This window comes from Pogona vitticeps, chromosome 6, assembly GCF_051106095.1.
Source record: "Pogona vitticeps strain Pit_001003342236 chromosome 6, PviZW2.1, whole genome shotgun sequence".
Taxonomy (NCBI): domain Eukaryota; kingdom Metazoa; phylum Chordata; class Lepidosauria; order Squamata; family Agamidae; genus Pogona; species Pogona vitticeps.
The window spans coordinates 30,012,204-30,033,344 of record NC_135788.1 but is presented as its reverse complement, the minus strand read 5'-3'; the positions used below and the strand labels follow the sequence as shown (position 1 = coordinate 30,033,344).

Below are 21,141 nucleotides of genomic sequence, written 5' to 3'. Positions count from 1 at the left end.
AAATTTCTATCAAAAAACTTTAACTTTTTAAACATCATAGAAAAACATTTAAAAATCAGCAAACATGAGGCAGGAATAAAAAACGGAAAACATTCGTCTTGCAAAGCATGGTCATAGGAACATTCTTCTTTTGAGTCACCAGCCCCATTGCCAAAACCATTCGTCTTGTGAGATTTTTGTCCTGCGAGGCATTCGTCTTGCGAGGCACCACTGTATGTATGAATCTAAGAGAAGTGTTCAAAGCAGCCTTCATCAACCTGGTACCCTCCACCTGATGTGCTGGCACGGTGAGAGCTATAGTCACGACGTATCTGGAGAGTGCCAGGTTGGAGAAAGCTGCTCTGTAGGTTCAAAAGTAACCCTAAATAATAATGGTTGCTGTTCAGATAATTGATGTGTAGTGTAAGGGTAAGTTTAAGTAGCCTTTGTTCTCTTGCATTGGTGACGAGGAGCCCTGTGTGCAGAGATTTCATGCAATAAATGTTGAATTTAATGTTGCCTACCATAGTGTAAAACTTTAGAGTATTTTCTCTGAAGAGCCACTGCTTTGCATCAAAGTGGGAGATGATTTTTCCCCCTCAAAGATCAAGCATCACAGTCATCATTAGCAGGAGGGGGAATTGTAATCTCACTTCTGAGCTTTTCAGCCAACGATTTTGTGCACTGCTCAGTGAGATTATCTTAAAAACTGGCTTGTGTTAAGCGTTTGAGTTTTGTTGGCTTTTGAGGGGGAGATAACTTAAAAATTTTGAGATTGTCATGTGTGGTGGGTTTTGGTCGGGTTTTGTTTTGTTGTTTCCCCTCCTCCCCCACCCTTTGCAATTGATCTAGCGCTTTTTAAAAGAGTTTGCTAATGCACAGCTAAACCATGCTAAATATGAGCCCATCTTGTATGCAAGTTGAATATGACAGAGAGGAGCTCATCTATCCACAGGATTTGCATAGCCCCTACATAAAGCTCATGCTGTTTAAGTCCTAGTCAAATGCTCTGTCAAATTTCTCTTAGCTGAGTTTGCATCCTAAGGCGTTGCAGATAAATAAACCATACATTGCATTTCCAAATGAGGGATTGTACAAAGTATTGTATATAAATGGAGTCCTTCAGATATCCACACTGTAATTGAAAAGCAGATCATACTTCTCAGGACTTGTGTGACCTCTGCAAGTTTAGTTTTCCATGGATCAGAAGAAACAGGGAGGCTATAGTGAAGAATTATTTAAACGAGAATTTGAGCGTTCTTTATGTTGCAACTCTGAAAGGAGAGGTGGCGTGCGTATACAGTTGTGTGGTCTAGAATAAGCATATGGACTTTTCTAGATGGTATTAGCTTGTACTAGTGGTTGATCAGATTATCAGAGCATTGTTTGGTGTTGTGCAGGTGATATCAAGCAAGAGCCAGGAATGTACCGTGAGGGGCCCACATACCAGCGGCGGGGCTCTCTTCAGCTCTGGCAGTTCTTGGTTGCCCTTCTGGATGATCCTTCAAATTCCCACTTCATTGCCTGGACTGGCCGAGGCATGGAATTCAAGTTGATTGAACCGGAGGAGGTAAGCAGTAAGAACCTGAATCCTCCGCACAATATATACTTTACAAATGTTATTTTGTTGTTTGGTTAATGGTTTCCTTTCCTTCTCATATTTTATCTGTAACATCAATAAAGCATTTATGCCAAGAGTGAGGAACCTGTGGCCTTCCAGATGTTGTTGAAATCCAGTTTCCATCATTTCTAGCTGACCTGACCAATAGTGAGGTGAGATGGAAGTAGATGTTCATCAGTATCTAGAGGACTGATGATTCCTAGTTCTGACCTAGTGGTCTTTTCTACAGAAGAGAAACACAAGATCTACTTTTCAGGGTTCTTTTCCATGTCCTGGACAATATATTCCATGGACAGTAGCTTTATAATGACATGTGGGCTTGTGTGTCATGCAGTTTCAACCCTGCTGTTTGGAGTTAGTCTTTCCAGAACTTCCAAACCCCCTTTAAAATGCTGGAAAACATACCAGGATTAGATGTACAGTGGTGCCTCGCTGAACGATGTTAATTGGTTCCAAAAAAATCGCTGCTAAGCGATTTCATCGCTAAGCAAAACGCGGTTTCCCATTGAAATGCATTGAAAAACCGGATAATCCATTCCAATAGGAATGAATTGCTGTACTTAAGTGAAAATCGCCATAGGAAACATCGCTAAGCGAAACGCAGTTCCCTAATTGAAATGCATTGAAACCTGTTCAATGCATCTCAATGGGGGGGAAAAATACAACAGCAAATTTAAAAAGAGTCAGAACAAAGTCGGATTTGGTTAACAAAGGGTTTATTAAGTGCACTTTATGATTTCAAACATTTTAAACAGTAAACTCTAGCTTTATAAATAACAGAAAACATTTTAAAAACAGCAGACATGAAGCATGAACTTTAAGTTTATAAACTTTTTAGAAAAACATTTTAAAAACAGCAAACATGAGGCAGGAACATTGGATTGTACAAAACTCTTTAGAAAGTGCATCAACATATATTGCACAAACATAAAGAAACATTACATAATTTTTAAGGACATTACAGTACAGTAAACATTACATTACAGAAACTTTTAACTTTTTAAAACTGAACAAGTGAGGCTGAAGTCTGTAAACCACCCGGACCAGTGTTCAATGCAGGGACCTGAAGGCACACAGAACTGTCCCCACATCATAGCAGCAGTCTTCTAGGATGATGAGGGGGAGGAAGAAGGCAACTGGGCACCACAGGTGGAAGGAGCAGGCTCCTCTTCCTGTCTTGGCCTCCATATTCAGCTGCTTTAGCATTCCTCTAAAAGGAGACATGATCCTTTCATCATAGGAGTTTGAAAAGTTATGTGCTAGAGCCGTGTCCGGGTTGTGCCGCTGCGCTACAGTCTGCACAAACTGCCAGCAGTGCAAGAACTTCTTCAGGTCCCTGGCGGACAGCTGTTCCTCCTCTGGCTCTTCTTCCTGCTCCTCCATAGCCTGTGTCTGCATCTCAACCAGCTCCTGGGTGGACAGTTCCTGGTCGTGGCCCTCCACCAGTTCAGAAATGTCCTCCTCTGTGACCTCTAGGCCCATGTTCCTCCCCAAGACCACAATGTCCTGCATCACTGTGGACTCTGGTGCAGGTGCAGAAACACCAGTAGCCACACAGTCTGGCCAGAGCGGGCGCCACGCAGAGTTCAAGTTCCTCTGGCTGATGCCGTCCCAGGCCCTGGCGATCATCTTGAGGCAGCCGACGATATCAAAGTGCTCCTTCCAAAAATCATGGAGGGTGAGGTTGATGGCCTCGGTCACCTTGAAGCACTCCCGGAAAAGTTCCTTCGTGTAGCTCTTCTTAAAGTTGGCGATGACCTGCTGATCCATCGGCTGTAGTACTGGGGTAGTGTTAGGCGGCAGGAACATTATCTTGATAAAGCTGAACTCCTGCAACAAGTCGTACTCAAGGCCTGGAGGATGGGCAGGAGCATTGTCCATGAGGAGCAAGGCCTTCAGTAGCAGGTCCTTCTCCATTAGGTAACACTTCACAGCTGGGCCAAAAGCGTGATTGACCCAGCCCACAAATAGGGTACGTGTGACCCAAGCCTTGGCATTGGATTGCCACATCACCCTCAGCTGGGCTTTGTCCACCTTGTGCTTCTTGAAAGCCTGTGGATTCTCAGAGTGGTAGACCAGCAAGGGCTTAATCTTCAGGTCCCTGCTGGCGTTGGCGCAGAAGAGGAGGGTGAGACGCTCCTTCATGGGCTTGTGGCCAGGCAGCTTGCTCTCCTCTTGCGTCAGGAAGGTCCTTTTGGGCATCCTCTTCCAAAACAGCCCGGTCTCATCACAGTTGCAGACCTGCTGTGGAAGGTAGCCCTGTGTAGTCACGACCTCCAGGAACTCCACGGCAAAGTCCTCAGCTGCAGGAACATCAGGGCTGGCAGCCTCTCCGTGCCTCACCACGCTGTGGATGCCGGATCTGGTTTTGAAGCATTCAAACCAGCCTCTGCTTGCCTTGAACTCTTCTGTCTCAGCTGAGGTTCCGGGCTGTTGCTCCACGAGGTCCGCATACATGGCCTTGGCCTTCTCACAGATGACAGCCTCAGTCACTCTGTCCCCTGCACACTGCTTCTCTCCCATCCAGCACAAGGTAAGAAACAAACAAACATACAGCATAACTCCCCCACCCCAAACAGGAGAACAAATGTAGACTTACCTCTGGCTGTCCCTGAAGCAGCAAACTCCACCGCAGGCCACACCACACAAATGCCACATGAACCGCAGGAGGGTGCCTGACCAAAGAAAAAGAAATTAAACTTGGCCCAACCTCCCCCCCCCCAAAAGAAAAGGAGAACAAATGCAGACCTACCTACCTTTTGCTCTCCAAAAAGTTCTGGAAAACGCCAGCATCACTGAAGACCACACCACAACAACCTCACCAAAAAGATGATGCCTAAAATAAAACTTGGCATTACCTCCCCCCCCCCCAACACAGGAGAAAAAAATGCAGACCTACCTTTTGCTGTCCCAGATGTTCTGGGAAAGTCCACCCACTGAAGGCCACACCAAATGACAGAAAGGATGCCTACAGGAAAAAGAAAAAAAAATCAAACTTGGCACCAGACTTTTGCATTCAAACACCCACAACAGAAGCTACTGTATCCCCTAAGTTTCCCCTGCAGGGTACCCAAAATTTTAAATCACATTTCTGCACTTTTCTCCCACACAGAACCAATGCAATAGCAGATCCAAATTCTCCCAGGAAAAATTTTTAAAAGGCAGTTTTAAACTTTAAATCCCAATGCAAGACTCTAGCCATCCCAAAAACACCCTGCAGTCCCCCCCCCCAAAAAAGAATGAGACTTCTGCAGAACTCTCTCACACCCAAAGAAAGCAATCCAAGGGAAAAAAAAATTTAAAAGGCAGTTTTAAACTTTAAATACCAATGCAAGACTCTAGCCATCCCAAAAACACCCTGCAGTCCCCCCCCCAAAAAATAAGAATGAGACTTCTGCAGAACTCTCTCACACCCAAGGAAAGCAATCCAAGGGGGAAAGAAATTAAAAGCTAGTTTTAAACTTTAAATCCCAACTTTTAAAAGGCATGCACAAAAAACTCTGCAATTTACCCCAAAATAAGAAAATAAAAATACAGTACAGTAAAAAAAATTAAATTTTTAAAAGGCATGCACACACCCCCCTGCAATTTACCCCAAAATAATAAAATACTGTAAAAATACCTGTAAGACTTATGCAATAAAACCCACCACCCACACAAGAGAACAAATGTAAACTTGCCTTCTGCTAGCCAATTTTTCCAGAAGAAACCAAAGTTGCTCCAAACAAAGTCAGCCCTGGAACTCCACGTGCAAAAGTAAAGCCAGGCTGCATGGGGAAGGGTTTTTAAACCTTCCCTGCACAAGGCACAATGCATTCTGGGTATTGACTGTTTAAATTTGAAAGAAAACAACAACAGGGAAAAACACTCTGGAGGCAGTCACATTGCGAAACAGCAAACGTTAAAACGCCATTCAAGCAACGCACGACCTCCAGGCTGTCAAAACCATCGTTAAGCGAAACAGGGGACCCAAAATTTAATCACTATGCAAAGCATGATCCCGACATCGCTAAGCGAAAATCGCCCATAGGGACCGTCGTTAAACGAAGCGTAAAAACGCTCCGAAAAAGTCATCGCGAAGCGATTTTGTCGGGCACCACTATATTCCACAAATACATTTGTACATGTCATTGCCAAACTTACTAAAAATACCACTCCATTTTTTTCCAGCAAACTCATTCCCATGCCTAGTTCCTGCTGTGCAGGAACTAAACCTTCCACAAGCACTGAAAACTGAACTGGTCATATAACTCTTCTCTTTATTGACTGAGTCTCCACCTTGATATTTTCTCCCTAATATCTGTGCATCTGTTTCTGTCCAGTGGATGAGATTCTCCATATATTCTGTCATCTACTCAGGGACATAATATGAAGAATGAAGATGCCCAGGCAACACCTTTTTTTTCCACAAACGTGCTTCCCCATGAGCCTGCTCCTCACCACTCCCATTGCAGTCCTGAAATCCTTACTGGCGTGCTGGCAATGGCAGGATCATTGGGCAAGGCTTGTGATGAGGAGGGTTGAAACTGGTGTCCCTGTTAAACCCAAGATTGCCATCACAGCATTGTAAACAATAATGACTTAATTGTGAAACTAGGGATCTGGGCACCCAGAGAGCTGTTGTGATCATGCTGAGAATGTTCTGTATGCCAGACATCTGAGAAATATAATCTCCTTTAGGTCCTGAACCTAGAAAGTATATCCGCCTGGACCTGCTGGCAAAAAAATTTGGGTGGGTAAATGAGGGAGCATCAGGAAAGACTGAGGTTGCTGTCAAGCTTCACTTTTAGAAGTAGCTTGGATTGTGGTTGTAATAGGTTTGGATGTTTTTGAGCCAGAACCATACCATTTACTCACAGGAAAAGAGGTATCAGAAGGCTTAGCAGAGCCACATTTGCAGAAGTACCAACACAGCCCCTCCATACTCTGACACCAAGGGAAAAACTTGGTAGAAGCTCAAAACACATGAAATCTGAGCATACTCAGTGAACATAGTATACTGACTGTCTAAGGGGAGAGGAAAGCAGGGAATACAATGCCTAATGGGTTCTCTGGAACCCTGAACAGGATCAGTCCACACTGCATTTTGTTGCCAGTGATATTTGTATCCAGGAATAAAAATCATGCTTGAGCATAAATACTCTGATCTTGTTATCTGCCATCAAGTTGACCCCCAATTTGTGGTGACCCAATGAATGAGCAATCTTCAAAATGTCCTGTCTTCAACAGCCCTGCTCAGCTCTTGCAAATTCAAGCCTGTGTTTCCCTTAGGGAGTCAGGCTATCTCAGTTTTGGTTTTCCTCTTTTCCTGCTACCTTCAACCTTTCCCAGCATTATTGTCTTTTCCATAGTTTTGACCTCTAAGTTGTTTTTTATTTCAAAGAAGAAGAAAGGAAGACAAATTTGTGAAGCTAATCAGCTAATCAGTGGTAATCTCTCTCTCTCTCTCTCTCTCTCTCTCTGTCTCTGTCTCTCTGACAGGTGGCACGTCGCTGGGGAATTCAGAAAAACAGGCCAGCCATGAACTATGATAAACTTAGTCGCTCACTTCGCTATTATTATGAGAAGGGAATCATGCAAAAGGTGAGCAGTTAATGTGGCATTACATTTCATTGGAATTTTGCATGTCAAGTGGTAATCTGGTTTATAAGGTGAAGCAGCTGTAAACAGTGTCATTCCAACTGGTCTGTTGTCAAATCAGGAAAGTTTTGCAAATGTTTAGATGTTCATCCCATAGTTCAGAATCTGCCACCTAGAGCCAATGTTGGAGAAAACTGCAAAATTATACAATCTGGATTCGATTTTGAGTGCAATTCTTTTATCAAGGTTTTGACATCTCTTAACAGATAATAGTTTTATATATGATAAATAATACATTTATTTGGTGATTTATTTTTAACACCATGTTTCTCCCAATATGATATGGTCAGGGCACAGTATTCTTTCCTTCCTTCCACTGAACCTCAATGTTTTCACATACACACAACACTCAATAGAGTAGGGTAAGGGAACTTAAATGACTAACAGAAGGTCTCCTAGAGAGCACCAGTTGCAACTTAGATCTACTCCCATCCTAGCCCAAGGCTGTAACCACTATATCACATTGCTTTTTACACATGATAGAAGGCTGTATTTATTACTTAAAACATTTGTGTCCTGCTTTTTTCCCAAGCTAACCGGCTGAAAGCCACTGGAAAAGGCTGGGGAAGGAGCAGAATTTGTGGAGCTTTAATCCCCTTACTTTGCTGGATAACTCAGTGACTCGGGTACCTGGCTATGGAGCTAGAGTTCAATACAGTATATATGTTAAAAGCTTGTAACAAAACTGCTGGACCATCCTAGAGCACACCCAGGGGAAGAGAATGGTAAACCACCTCTGAGTACCCTGGAAAGTGTCAGCATTAGAGACAGGCATGAACTTCCAGTTTGGTGGTTCATCTCAGTTTGGGTACCACACAACAGGTGTTTGGCAGTTTGGTTCTCTGTCCCTTCTGGCGGGCAGCTGCTCAGAAGCAGCACCTGGAGAAGACACGGCAGGGAAGCTGGGACGCTGCTTCTGAGTGGGTGCCCACCAGAGAGGGCAGAGTGCCGAACTGCCAAACACCTGTTGCAACAGTAAACAAAACTGGGATGAACCACTGAATCAGCAGTTCGTGTCTATCTCTAGTTGGCATTACTCAAAACTGACTTGACAACACCTAGTTAATTTGTTGTTGTTGTTTCCCTTCCTTTGTCACCAATTTACCTTCCCTGAGCCTTTTGGTGCTTTTCTTACACATCCTGTTTCCTATACTTGTGGCTCTGATGGCATGGGAAGCATACAGTGGTGCCTTGCTTAACGGTGATAATCCGTTCCAGGAAAATTGCCGTTAAGCGAAAACATCGTAAAGCGAAAATAAAAACCCCATTGAAACACATTGAAAATCTTTCAATGTGTTCCAATGGGCTTAAAACTCACCGTCCAGCAAAGATCCTCCATATGGCGGCCATTTTCGCTGCCTGTATAGTGAGGAATCCGTCACTATACACAGCAGGGAGCCATTTTAGTTACCTGGCGGCCATTTTGAAACAGCCAATCAGCTGTTTAGAAATCATCGTTTTGTGAAGAATCGGTTCCCGAAGCAGGGAACTGATCATCGCAAAGCGATCGTCATAAAGCGGCTTCGTCATAATGTAGGGCAATCGTAAAGCGAGGCACCACTATATTTGGTTTGCGGTTGACAAGAGGAGATTTAATTTCCTCCTCTTAAAACATTTTGTCTTCCACCTCTCCCTTTGCCCTTCTTTATCTTTGCTGCTAAGGTTGCTGGAGAGAGATATGTCTACAAGTTTGTTTGCGACCCCGAAGCCCTCTTCTCCATGGCTTTTCCAGACAACCAGCGGCCCTTGCTGAAGACTGACATGGAGCGCCATATCAACGAAGAGGACACCGTTCCTCTCTCCCACTTTGACGAGAGCATGGTCTACATGCAGGAAGGAGGCTGCTGCAACACCCACCCTTACAACGAAGGCTATGTGTATTAACTGCAGTGACACTAAAGAAGCTCCCTCTCTCCTGCCCCACTCCCCAAGCTTCTCCTCTTTCATGAGACCAGGAGGAAAGCTGGATCCCCTTCAGTTGGTTTTGTAGAAAAATAAAATAAAATAAAATTTAAATTTAAAAAAATCTATTGAAAAAAGGAAAAGAAAAAGAGAGAATAAACTAGTTCTCTAAAGGGGCTTCTCCTGTTGCATTACTCCTATGGTCTACCATGGACAGTGCACTTTATTTGAAAGGGGAAGATTGGGGTCTAATGATTTATTCTGTGGAATGAGAAGAAAAGGGTGGGTCTGCTTTTTTTTCCCCCTTCCTTTTTCACTTTATTAGTTGGGAATGGAACATACAGGTTTTTGAGTACAAATGAAGCTGTATCATGTCTGGGTTTTGTTTCATATTGGCTTAAAAGATATTGTACGTGTTCTCTGGGTATCCTTAGTACAGTTAATTCTCAATATGATGAATAACAAGTTGTTACTTCTTGGGGTGTTGTCAGAGTTACTTGTCACACCCTATCCTGCTTTTTTGGATTTAAAAAGGACATAGGGAGAAACCAAGTCAGAACTTTGATCCATTCTGTTCCATCATGTCCACACTAAGCAAGGTGGCTCCCCTGGATTTCAGAGAGAAGTCTTTCCTACCCATACCTGGATATACCAGGAATTATACCTGGAAATTAGGGATGGTGAAAATTATGTTCCAATTAATTTTTTGTAAGAATTTACCAACATTTTCGCAGTCTTCATACTATAGGAGGAAAGAAGGAACGTGGGAGCTACCGGAATGGAGTTGTCCATCTGAGCCCAGGGCTTTGAATGCTTACATCTGAAAAGTCTGGGTTTTGAATCTATATATATTCAGCCATGTTTGTGCTGCATTTGCTACCTCTTTTTCCCCTTGTCTTTAAAATCTATATAGCATGGACATACAGCATGGTTTTCCCTAGAGTGGGAATAGCTTTCCTTTTTGAATTTAGCCAGTGCAAATGGGATATAGTTATCATTAAGTTTTCCTTCAGAGAATTTATTAAGAAATGTATGCAAGGACAGAAAATTCTGGCAGTTCTTAGCAAATACAAATGCAGGAAAAAGCAAAATGGGCAGGAGTTTCCCATCCCTACCTGAAACCTTATGTGTGAACACAGTAAACTGCCTTATAGTACGTCAGAACCTTGTTCCATTCAGCCCAGTATTGTCAACTCTGACTGGCAGAAACTACTCCAGGGTTCCATATAGGATTCTTTCTGAGTCCTACCTAGATGTCTGAAGAATTCTTTGGTCATCTCTCCCATCCAAGTACTCACCAGGCCTGATCCTCCCTAGCTTGTGAGATCAGTTGGAATTATTCTGTTTCGGGTGATCTGGTTGAATAACAAACCTGTGCTAAACCATGCTTTTGACTAGTAATAGAAGTTGTAGGATTCAGTGGGAGCTTGGCATACCAATAGATCTTTCTGATTTTGCTTTAGAAACTGTCCCGCCCGCCCCCCCAATTCTAGTTTTATTCCTCCCTCTCTCTTTTAATGTTTTTTTCTTTTACTCTCTTCCATGCTGCCTTGAGTTTTGCAATGGATCATTGAGGAAGGCAATCATTGTAGACCGAAGAACACAGTTCCTGGCTTGAAACTACGAACTGCAGGGTTATAGCTCCCCCCCCCCAAAAAAAACCCTGGTGCCATCTTGCTATGCAAGGAGAGCACTTTTGATCTTTGTAGACCTTCTAGTATCCACCTGAGTATAATAATTACATGGGCTGAACAATTTTTAATAACATTTCAGCATTAAATACAGGATTGTGATCACAGAAGATAAGACATATTGCATCCTTCCATTTGCTTTGGTGCATAAATAAGTTATTTAATCAATAGGAATTAATTGTACTACTTCTCATATCTCATGATGCTGTTTAGACTACAGCACACACTCCTCAAAACAAAATATCCAATACACAAAATAGGTACTTCAGTAATTTTTAGACATAGTACCCATTAATATGCATTTAAACCTTTTACTGCTGTGTTATGTTTATAAACATATATACATACTAGGTAATGCTAATGCTTCTGCTGCTGTCTTTTTTTCTGTAATATTCTCTTTGCTGAATTTACTATGCCCATTTATAAGCAATGCTGTAATTACAGGTAGCATTTCAGGACAAAATAGATGACTTGAACCATTTATTGCTTAGAAAAAATAGCTTATTTCACAGCTGTGCTATAAGCAGCTTTTGCGCGCATCAAGAAATGAACAGTAAGCCTGAGCTTGCTAAGAGGAGCTCTGCAGAACTTTTTATAACTTTCAGTGGAGCAGAGACTTACACAATCCGTCAGAGAATACAATGAATTTGCTGTATAATGTTGTAGTGCTGGCGCTGATGCTTATCAATCCACTTTGTTTTGGACACTAAATGTAAATGTGATCAGATAAGGTTTGGGAAACCATTTCAAAGTACTTTTTTTAATTTACTTTTAAAAATTGTTTTTATTTTTTAATTTTGAGAAAGGTAATGTGGAAAGCAAGACACACAACTTATTCTGCATATAAAATTAGAAGAGCAAAGAAGTTTTAAATATTTATGAACACCTTTTCTTGGAAACATTGAGTTCCCTAGTTTGAAAAGGATAGAAATGAGGTTTGAGCTGTCCAGTGAGTATTTTAAACAGTTACTCTTTGTAATAGCCTACACACGCACACACACACTTTCTTTGACAAATGCTATCAACTCTGGAAGAAGGAAAGTGGGAATAGGAGTCTATAATCATTAGCCCCAGAAATAAATGTTTCATTGTAAATGACATCATATCAAAGATGCCTTGAGGTGGTGATTTACTTTGCTCTCAGTGTCAATCAAGAAACCAGTGAAGTTACGAATGATTTATTATGCAATTCATTTCAAATTAACGAGTGTTAGCCACTAAAAACCACACAGCTGTAGAAAAGCACACTGGTATGCATCTGTAATACACCAGAAGTGTAAGATAACTTCATAGGTGAATGCGTATAAATTTAAAGCATGCTACCCTACAAAAACCTTAATGGTGGAAAGCCCTTCATCTTGTTCCTGCCACTAATTAGTTCGAATACACAGTTGCCCAGTAAGTGTGCAGAATAAAAACACTACTGATAATAAAAACACAAGTGGTTTAAAACGGTTTCTAGAGAAACTGAGGGTTGATTTAATCTTGCCTTTTGGTAGGATTGGACACCAATCTTTATTCAGTTAATTTTTCATATTATTATCACGTACTTACAAATTTTGAATGCTAGGGGGAAAAAAACTGCCAGTGTAGCCCATCCCCCAGAGATGGGTGAGTTTTGTTTCAGTTGGCATCCTTTCCAAATGAGACATGCATGGTTAATAAATCCTCTTGTCTTTAAGCAGGGTGTGTGAGTTTGACTTTTCATGTTAAAAGGCCAATGAAGGGAATTGGAAGAAACCCATTTCTTTCTGGACATTGTGATAGATGACTGGTTTCCCATCCCTCTGTTGATGCCCCTTTTGCAAATAAAGTCTTTTATCCACACACTTGGCTTTATAACCAAATGTGAGCCGGCACTTGCTTTGGTCCTGGGATTTCTTTCCACTCAATTCCTGACTAATGCCTCCTATCCGTTGAATATGTATTTGGAATCTCCTGCAACAACCATGCATCCTTTAGCAGGCAAGTTGATATGGAAACTGTTCCACATGGGGTGAAAAAATATATTCAAACCTACTGCTGTATGCGTAGGGGAAAAAAAAGGAAGGATTGGGGAAATCCAGATGAAGACAACTGCATGGTCCCCCCCCGCCCGCCATTGAAATAGGAGTCCTGATAATATGACCCCCTTCACTGAAAATGTCAGCAATTGCTTTTAGTTCACAAATGTTGACGAGTTTCTTGTCAGGGCAAGATGTATATTTGGTGAATGATGTGGGTGATTTTAAAAAGAATCTGCTTCAAATGTCTAAATAGTATTTTTTAAGAAATTATATATACTGTATAAGGTAGTGATTCACTGAACAAAATAGGCAATTCACCCACCGTTGAATAAATTCCCGAGGAGAAAAAAAATGGTACAAGAAATTGTTATATGGAATTGATTAACCCTTTTGAAACTGTACCTTTTTAAAGAGTTTATTTTAAATTCTGTTCTTATTTCACATTTTTCCAGGTAGATAAATAAATCTGGCAGCTGATTTCTGAAATTTAGTTGTTTGGCTTTCTGATTCCTTTGTATTTCCTTCTTTAATTTGCAGTAATTAATATGTTTCCTGACAGAAAGCAGAATACAACTTTCATTGCTTTTATCCGGAACAGTGAATTGAAGGCCAGCTTCCTATCATTTCACTGTTATATAAGAGATCATAGGATTGATGAATATAAGGGTTGGGAATAATACAGCAATATTTCCAAAATACCTAGACTCAGCATGTAATGTGGAATACTTTGTGTTAAGTCATAGTGCTGCCTCATGTCTTAGCAGGTTGAAGTTGAGCAGTAATGGCTAATTGGTTCTGCCCTGACTTAAGACAAGATAAAGATGAGTTCAGCCTGATTTTATGGTACACTCTTGTATCAGGTATTTGTTCAGTAAATCAAGTCTTAATATTGCCTCCATTTGGTGTGTCAGCTACTCTTGACTTTAAAATTAGAAGCAGTTATGTACCAGAGCACCCCCAGAAGAAGGGAATAGTAAAACCACTTCTGAGTACACTACACCTAGAAAACCATAGAAGGGGTCACTGTAACTCGAAACTGACTTGAAAGGCCAAAATTATTATTTTATGTATATATACAATGGTGCATCACAAGACAAATTTAATTCATTCCGTGGTTAATGTTGTCTTGCGAAAAAAATGGTCTTGCAAAACACGTTTTCCCATAGAAATGCATTGAAATTAATTAATGCATTCCTATGGGCGAAAAAAGTCAGAACAAAGTCGAATTTGGTTTACAAAGGGTTTATTAAGTGCTCTTTAAAGCCATACATATTGTGCAGATGATTTCAAAAATTTCAGTCAAAAAACTTTAACTTTTTAAACATCATAGAAAAACATTTAAAAATCAGCAAACATGAGGCAGGAATAAAAAACTGAAAACATTTGTCTTGCAAAGCATGGCCATAGGAACATTTGTCTTGTGAGTCATCAACCTCCTTGCCAAAACCATTTGTCTTGTGAGTTTTTTGTCCTGTGAGACATTTGTCTTGCAAGGCACCACTGTACATGATTTGATTAAGATTTAAGCCCTATTTAGAATATTCATTTACTCTTAAGTAGAAATAAAGCGACATCTTACAGTTGTAATCCATTAGGTGGAGGAAAGTGCTGCAATGTTACAGGTACTAGTCAACAGAAACACACTGAAGCTATAGTGTAATATTGCCTGAACATCTGAAAAGCTACAGAATGTTTTTCCACATCCAGACTTGACCTAATCATCGAGCAGGACGGGAAGAATGTGTGGTTTAAAGGCAGCTTAGTTTTTCCAAAGTCACTCTAGCACTATTAAGATCTCACCTATCTTTTCTGCTCCAGTCCAAATGCAATGCTCTTCTTAACTGGATCTTGGGGCTGCTTCATACACAGACTGTCTAAGCACATCGAGTATTCCACCTGCGTATGGCTTTGCATGTGTGTATGCAAGCCTTCAGAGGTGATGAAATGTGTATATGGCCCAGGTCATATCTGACAAGGTACATGTCAGAGACTGCACACAGGTGAGCATGCCAGTCATGGATATTCCATAAAACAGATGTAAATGCTGAGGAAACAGAAGATGAGCCAAATTTGCACTGAATCCATTCTGAGCTGACATAAATAGCACAGGCAGAAAACAAAGCCACCAAATGGTTGTATGAAGATGCAGTCAGAGAGTGGGGAAGGCATGTGTCTGATCTAACTGGAAAGGGTTGTTTTGCAGAGAGTGATCATCCTTAAAGTGGCCCTTCTGTCTGTTGGAGAAACACTTCAGCCCCCCCCGCCCCACCCCAAGTGGGAGCCCCTTTTTTGGTCCAAATTCGTCAGAGACTTGGATCAAGCAATTCCCTCCACATAGTATGATGGCTAGGAAATAAATCACACCAGACTGCTCCAAAATGTGATGTATTTCCTCGTGTAGTCAGACAGTATAAAATGATGATAGGCAGACATTAAAAGAGGACACACAAACACATCTTGCTTTCTGCAAGTGAGCTGAAGAGCTGGCAGGTGAATGTTTACATAACCACTATATAAAGAATGTTGCTGATTCAGAGAAAAATTGTCTAAATCATTGCTAAAGGACTTCTATACTACTTCTTGGATCTTGTAGTGCAGGAATAAATCAGATGTGCTTTTGCTTGAGCTGGTAAAAGTGCATCTCTATTGAAATTTTAGTGCAACTAATCATGCATAGAAACTTTTAAGCACTGGTAGAACCAGGAACAAAATCATGGCAACACTGTTTAAATTACACTGTTTAAATTTGGATCTCTTGGCATTTATGCAAACATGCATTCCTCTTTCAGCCTCTTTTGGTGATGCATTTAAGTCTCTCGGGACAATGTATAAGAAACACTGATTGTAAACACCCTGAGTATATACTCTTCCTTTCTGAAGAGGCTTGGGCTTTGTCTTTCATTTTGGCTTGTCAGCCATTGGGTACCCCACCCCAACCCTCCCCTCCATTGCTGGCAATGTTTAGTAAAATGAAATGCATGGTGTTCGCATATAACAGAAGAGCAATCAAAATTTAGAATATGGGTAGTGACTTACAATGCCAAAATGCAAAGTAATTGTTCCAAAGTATTTAAAAGCCAAATCAATGATCTGTGGCCTCTGATTCTGAAAACTAAGGCTGCAACTACAGTAGCAAACCTTGACTGCAGCCTCTTTTATGCTTCTGTCCAGATTAGGTCTTCATAGGGAGAATGTGGCTGTTCATTTATGGTTCTTTGTAAAGCTGATGGGCTGTTTAAACTGCTGCATCGTGTTGGGGGAGAGAGACAGTTTTCCAAAAGTCCTCCATAGCATACAAAGACATAACACAGAAACATATTAGTGTGCTATACTTAATTAGAGTTGGTTCTATTTCATATCAATTTTTATCTTTTTCTGTCTGTGCAGAGGGGATCTTGTGCCAGACTAAATGATAATGTGATATCGCACGAAACTCTGTCATTTTTTAAAAAATTAAAATATATACTCAGGCAACTAGGGTGAAGATTATTGGGGTGGGTGAGCCTCGTGGTGCAGTGGTTAAACTGCTGTACTGCAGCCAAAACTGTGCTCATGACCTGGGATTCAATCCCAGGTAGCCGGCTCAAGGTTGACTCAGCCTTCTATCCTTCCAAGGTCAGTAAAATGAGTACCCAGCTTGCTGGGGTGGCAATGTGTAGCCTGCATAATTAACTTGGAAACCGCCCAGAGAGTGCTTGAAGTGCTATGGGGCGGTATATCAGTACACTTTGCTTTGCTTTGCTTTGTTATCCAAAGTACCACATGCAGCTTAAAACCTCACCAGAATATCACCCACAGTCATGGTCCACCCCGTCCTTTTGGAGAATGAAACATCTGATCACGGGGAAAACGCTTTTTGAATCAAAGAAGGCTGGGCTAGCTTAAATCGGCCTTTTCATCATGTAATCAGTTAAAAAAATTGAATGCAACTATTTTACTTTTTTTTTGCAAACCCATACACCTTGCCTGTGTAGCCAGCAAACAAGTGCCATAAACCTAAGTTATGCTGTCTAATATGAAGTGCAATGTCCTCCCTTTACTTCTCCATCACAACTAGGTTTGCTTATTTACAGAGCTTAGAAATGTAATTTTTGAGAATAATTTGTTAAGTCATTTAATGCAAACCCACCCAATAACCCATTAATGTTAATGTTGCCAAACAAAAGTTTGCTTAGTACTTTTTCCTTTTTAATTTCTTTAGTAAAAAAAGACTATAATTTGAAAAAAAATCCTTTCAGAATAACCCACTCGTGCCATTTTGTCCTTCCTTGCAAAGAAAGGGGAAAATGCTACAAGTCAGCATTACTCATTGCACACAGAACAGTAACAATGCTATCAAATGCTGAATTATTTTGCAAATAGAATGCCTTTATGCCCGCCATTACCCCAGACAACAATGCTTGCAGGCAACATTATTGTATTACATATTGGTTGAAACTCCTTTCTGTACGTTACGGCACATGAGACTGATTATTTCATAAGTAGGGCCCATTTTTCAGAAACAAAATATTTCTGATTTCACCCTCCCCCCCAACAAAAGGTCCAAAGGCTCCCATGGAATTCCTTTTGTCTTTGGGAATTTGTTAGGGGCCATGGGTTGGGGGGCTAAGTCTTTAATTACAAAAAAACCCATGGTCACCAATAAAGTCATTGAAGCAGGAATGATTTTAATACTTAAAGACTCTCTGTGGCCCCTAATGGCTTCCCCAAAACAGGGATTCCATGGGATCTTTGGAAGGGAGAGATCAAAACGTTTTATTTCTGAAAAGTTGCCCCTGCTGATGACATCATCAGTCTGATGTGGTGTAACATACCGAATAGGATTTCAGCAATTATTTCCAGGCTCTCTGTCTCTTGACCTACTCTGTCTTGAATCCTTACAGATGGATGGCAAATACGACTATGGAGGAGGTACTGATGCGGAAACTTCAGGTAGTGCAGAATGCGGCGGCCAGACTCCTCACTGGAGTGAGAAAATACCAACGTATTTCTCCAACTCTGGCTGCATTGCATTGACTGCCCATTCGTTTCCATGTCAGCTTCAAAGTCTTAATGCTTACTTACAAGGCCCTAAATGGTTTAGGACCGCGATATTTGGCAGAACGCCTGCTCCCACCAAGGTCTACCTGGACCACCTGCGCGAGTCAGGAGGACAGGCTGAGGAGCCTGACGCTGAGAGAGGCCCGGAAGGAAAAGACACGAAACCGGGCCTTCTCGGTGGTGGCTCCTCGCCTCTGGAACAACCTCCCTTCAGAGATTTGTGTGGCCCCTACGCTGGGAATCTTTAAAACCCAATTAAAAACATGGTTGTACATCCAGGCCTTCCCTCCAGTCAATACCTGATTTCTTTTCTATTCCTTCTTATTTTATTCTCACTCTATTTTATTATAATTGTATCAAATGATTATGTAATATTCTTTTGTTTTATTGTTTTGTCCTATACTTGAAGCCGCCTAGAGTGGTCGAGTAGACCAGATAGGTGGGGTATAAATAAATAAATAAATAAATAAATAAATAAATAAATAAATAAATAAATAAATAAATAAATAAGTAAGTAAGTAAGTAAGTAAGTAAGTAAGTAAGTAAGTAAGTAAATAAATAAATAAATAAATAAATAAATAAATAAATAAATAAATAAATAAATAAATAAATTCTGGATAGGTAATCAAGAGGTATGAATTTCAAAATAAAAATAGAATTAGAACCAACCTCTAAAATAGTACTGAAGCCCCATCTGTTTCCATTCTTGTTTATAGTGATATATCTCTCCATTTTAACATAACCTTTACTGAATTCAGTGAGTTCGCTCTCAGGCATGTGGTAAGTGTTAATTAAGAGAGAATATCTTTTTGTGCTTGTCTCCCAATTGAGTGTGTCTGCTTCTCATCTCAGAATGATTGTAGAAAAGACACATACCCCTGTATGTTGCAATATTCTAATTCTGCATTCAGACTCCACTATGGAATCCTCTTGATGTTTATTGAAGGTTTGTGTAACTTGCTACAGCTCATTGCATCTGATTCACATGTCTGTGTTGTCATAAGTACAAGTAAGATGTGTCTTATCATCTGGTGACTGAGCCACAGTAAGTTACACAAACCTTACATGAACACCAAGAAGGTTTTGGCCTACAAATCAAAGAGCATTATTAGTCCAAATCCCTGCTATCCCTAAATGCACTAGAAGGCCTGGAAAAAATACAGTGAACCAAGTATTCTTGCTAATTTCAATGCAAAAAAGAAATTTGTTGAAATCATTGGGAATGAAGAATGAAGAACGATGAGACTAAATTCCCTCCCCTGAAGATGGTTTAGTGACAGCCAAAATACTTGGTTTTGCAAATCCAGCCCCTAATCAAAAAGGAATTAGGTGGGCAAATCCATACCAAAAAAACAAAAAACAAAAAAACCCCAAGCTGTGATCCTTCTCTCTCTTGACCAATGAGAGTTGAAGAATCATCCTGCATTTACAGATGTCTTTGAGACCAAGAGGTCCATATGGCAAAATCTCGTGGTGTGTATAGTAAAGCAGCTTACCTGTCTTCTGGATGTTTCCTCCACCATACATACTGGCTTCCAGTTACTTTTTTCTTTCAACATAGAATAATGTTCTATGCTCATCTAGAAAACCCATTGCCTGCCCAGCCTGGAATAAAGAGCCGAGACCTGGGAGTTGGATAAAACTAGGGCCACAACTTTATTAAACTATTTAAAATTTGAATTCCCCTTTTTACAATGTGGCCTACCATAGTGCAAATTTCTCTGACTCCGGTGTAGCATTTTTCAATGGATCAGGCCATCAAGAGCAACTTACTATTACTGAAGCGCGCTGACCTCTGTCTAGTGCGTCTTCAGCCACCCAAAACCAGGAATTCCCCCCCACTGCTTCAGTCAATGAGCCTCGTTATCCTAGGTGCACTGCTACCCAGGAGATTCCCTTGATCTCTCCCTCTTTCATATAATACCTTTCCCACCAATGGAACTCACCCAAACTCTTTACTTTTCTTACTACCTGCAGTTGTGACCTATTTAATATGTCATCCTATCATTACCTGATTGTATCATGAAGTAAGAATGGGATGGGCAAAAACACATCTGCCTCCTCTCATGTGCCAATTGTGGAAGCAAGTAAAAAATTCCCATCCGGCCCCAAAGTGACCAGCTACTTTCATTTTTAGTTCTCAAGGGGGGGGGACAGGGGCACGTGCAGCTGATGCTGCAAAAGAGGCCAGTCTAGGGGGAGCTAGCCTGATAAAGGCTTTTCTCCCAGGCTTCCCCCCTCCACATCAAATGCCTGCGCTTGGAAGTTCGGAACGGGCAGGCAAAGTGCTACCATGGCAGCAGCTCTGTGACGCACAGAATGTCCAAAATGTGCCTTAAAGAATGCTTGGGCTACATGCTGCATCTATCTGTAATACCCACAAGTTCCAGCAATGGCTCTTGTGCTTCCTGGTATGTTTCCCTGCCTGGAAAGGGGGGCTTGAACTCCTTGCTGGTGGACATCATGAGGTAGCAACACAACAGAGACACAGGATTTATACCACAACACTGCAGGTATGTAGCCAATGAACAGGTAGTAGCAGGCGAGCCATCGTCTCTCAAACCCACTTAGTAGCCATGCACTTCTCGGGAGCTGAAACTGAAGCTTTCATATTTCTGTTGCTGCATGAGCCTGCAGTGGCAATAATGATGCTGGATTTCCTTCTCCCCTTTACAGATTTTCAGCTTTGGAAAGTGCTAACCATTAGGGATCAGTGTGGGGTAGTGGATAGAGTGATGGATTAGGACTCAGAGTTCAAATCCCTGCTTGGCTATGGAAACTCACTATGGGAATGGCACCGGTAAAACCACTCCTTAAATACATTTCATACCCTGAAAACCTTATCAAAGTAGCTATAACTCAATTGTGGCTAAACAACACATAACACACAACTATTGTCTGGTTATTACTGGAACAGAGTGACACTTCCCTGTCCTAAAATTTTGGTGTGAATCACTTTCCCCTACTTAGACCCTCCTCTGGTGGAAAGCTACTACAAAACCACCACAGTTAAGTCCATTGTATGTCTAATAAGAAAGATATAGCACAACATATCAATACCCCATTGAAGGAATATCTGTTCTGAGGACTGTCTTTTACATGAGAAGATATGAGAACCAGGTTATCATACACATTAAGTGCTTTAAAAATATTAAGAGGTCAGGCTGCAAATAAAAAACATAAACAACTCAAGCAATTTAGCTATTGAGAGATTGCTTGTTTCTCTGTGACATGGAGAGGTTATAATGTCCTTAAAGCAGAG

The 21,141-nt window shown here is 41.1% G+C and overlaps 1 protein-coding gene across 12 annotated transcripts in view; it reads left to right on the top strand.

Annotated features, from left to right (window-relative positions):
- The window catches only part of ETV1 (ETS variant transcription factor 1), a 91,673-nt gene extending 78,348 nt beyond the window's left edge, over window positions 1–13,325 (top strand). For all 12 annotated transcript variants that reach the window (XM_073003250.2, XM_073003248.2, XM_073003251.2 and 9 more), the window contains 3 exons: window positions 1,380–1,549; window positions 7,082–7,183; window positions 8,903–13,325. In XM_073003250.2, coding sequence (XP_072859351.1) covers window positions 1,380–1,549; window positions 7,082–7,183; window positions 8,903–9,124 — 494 coding nt within the window. In that variant the 3' untranslated portion in view covers window positions 9,125–13,325. The remainder of the gene's footprint in view (window positions 1–1,379; window positions 1,550–7,081; window positions 7,184–8,902) is intronic.
- The last annotated feature ends 7,816 nt before the right edge of the window (window positions 13,326–21,141 follow it).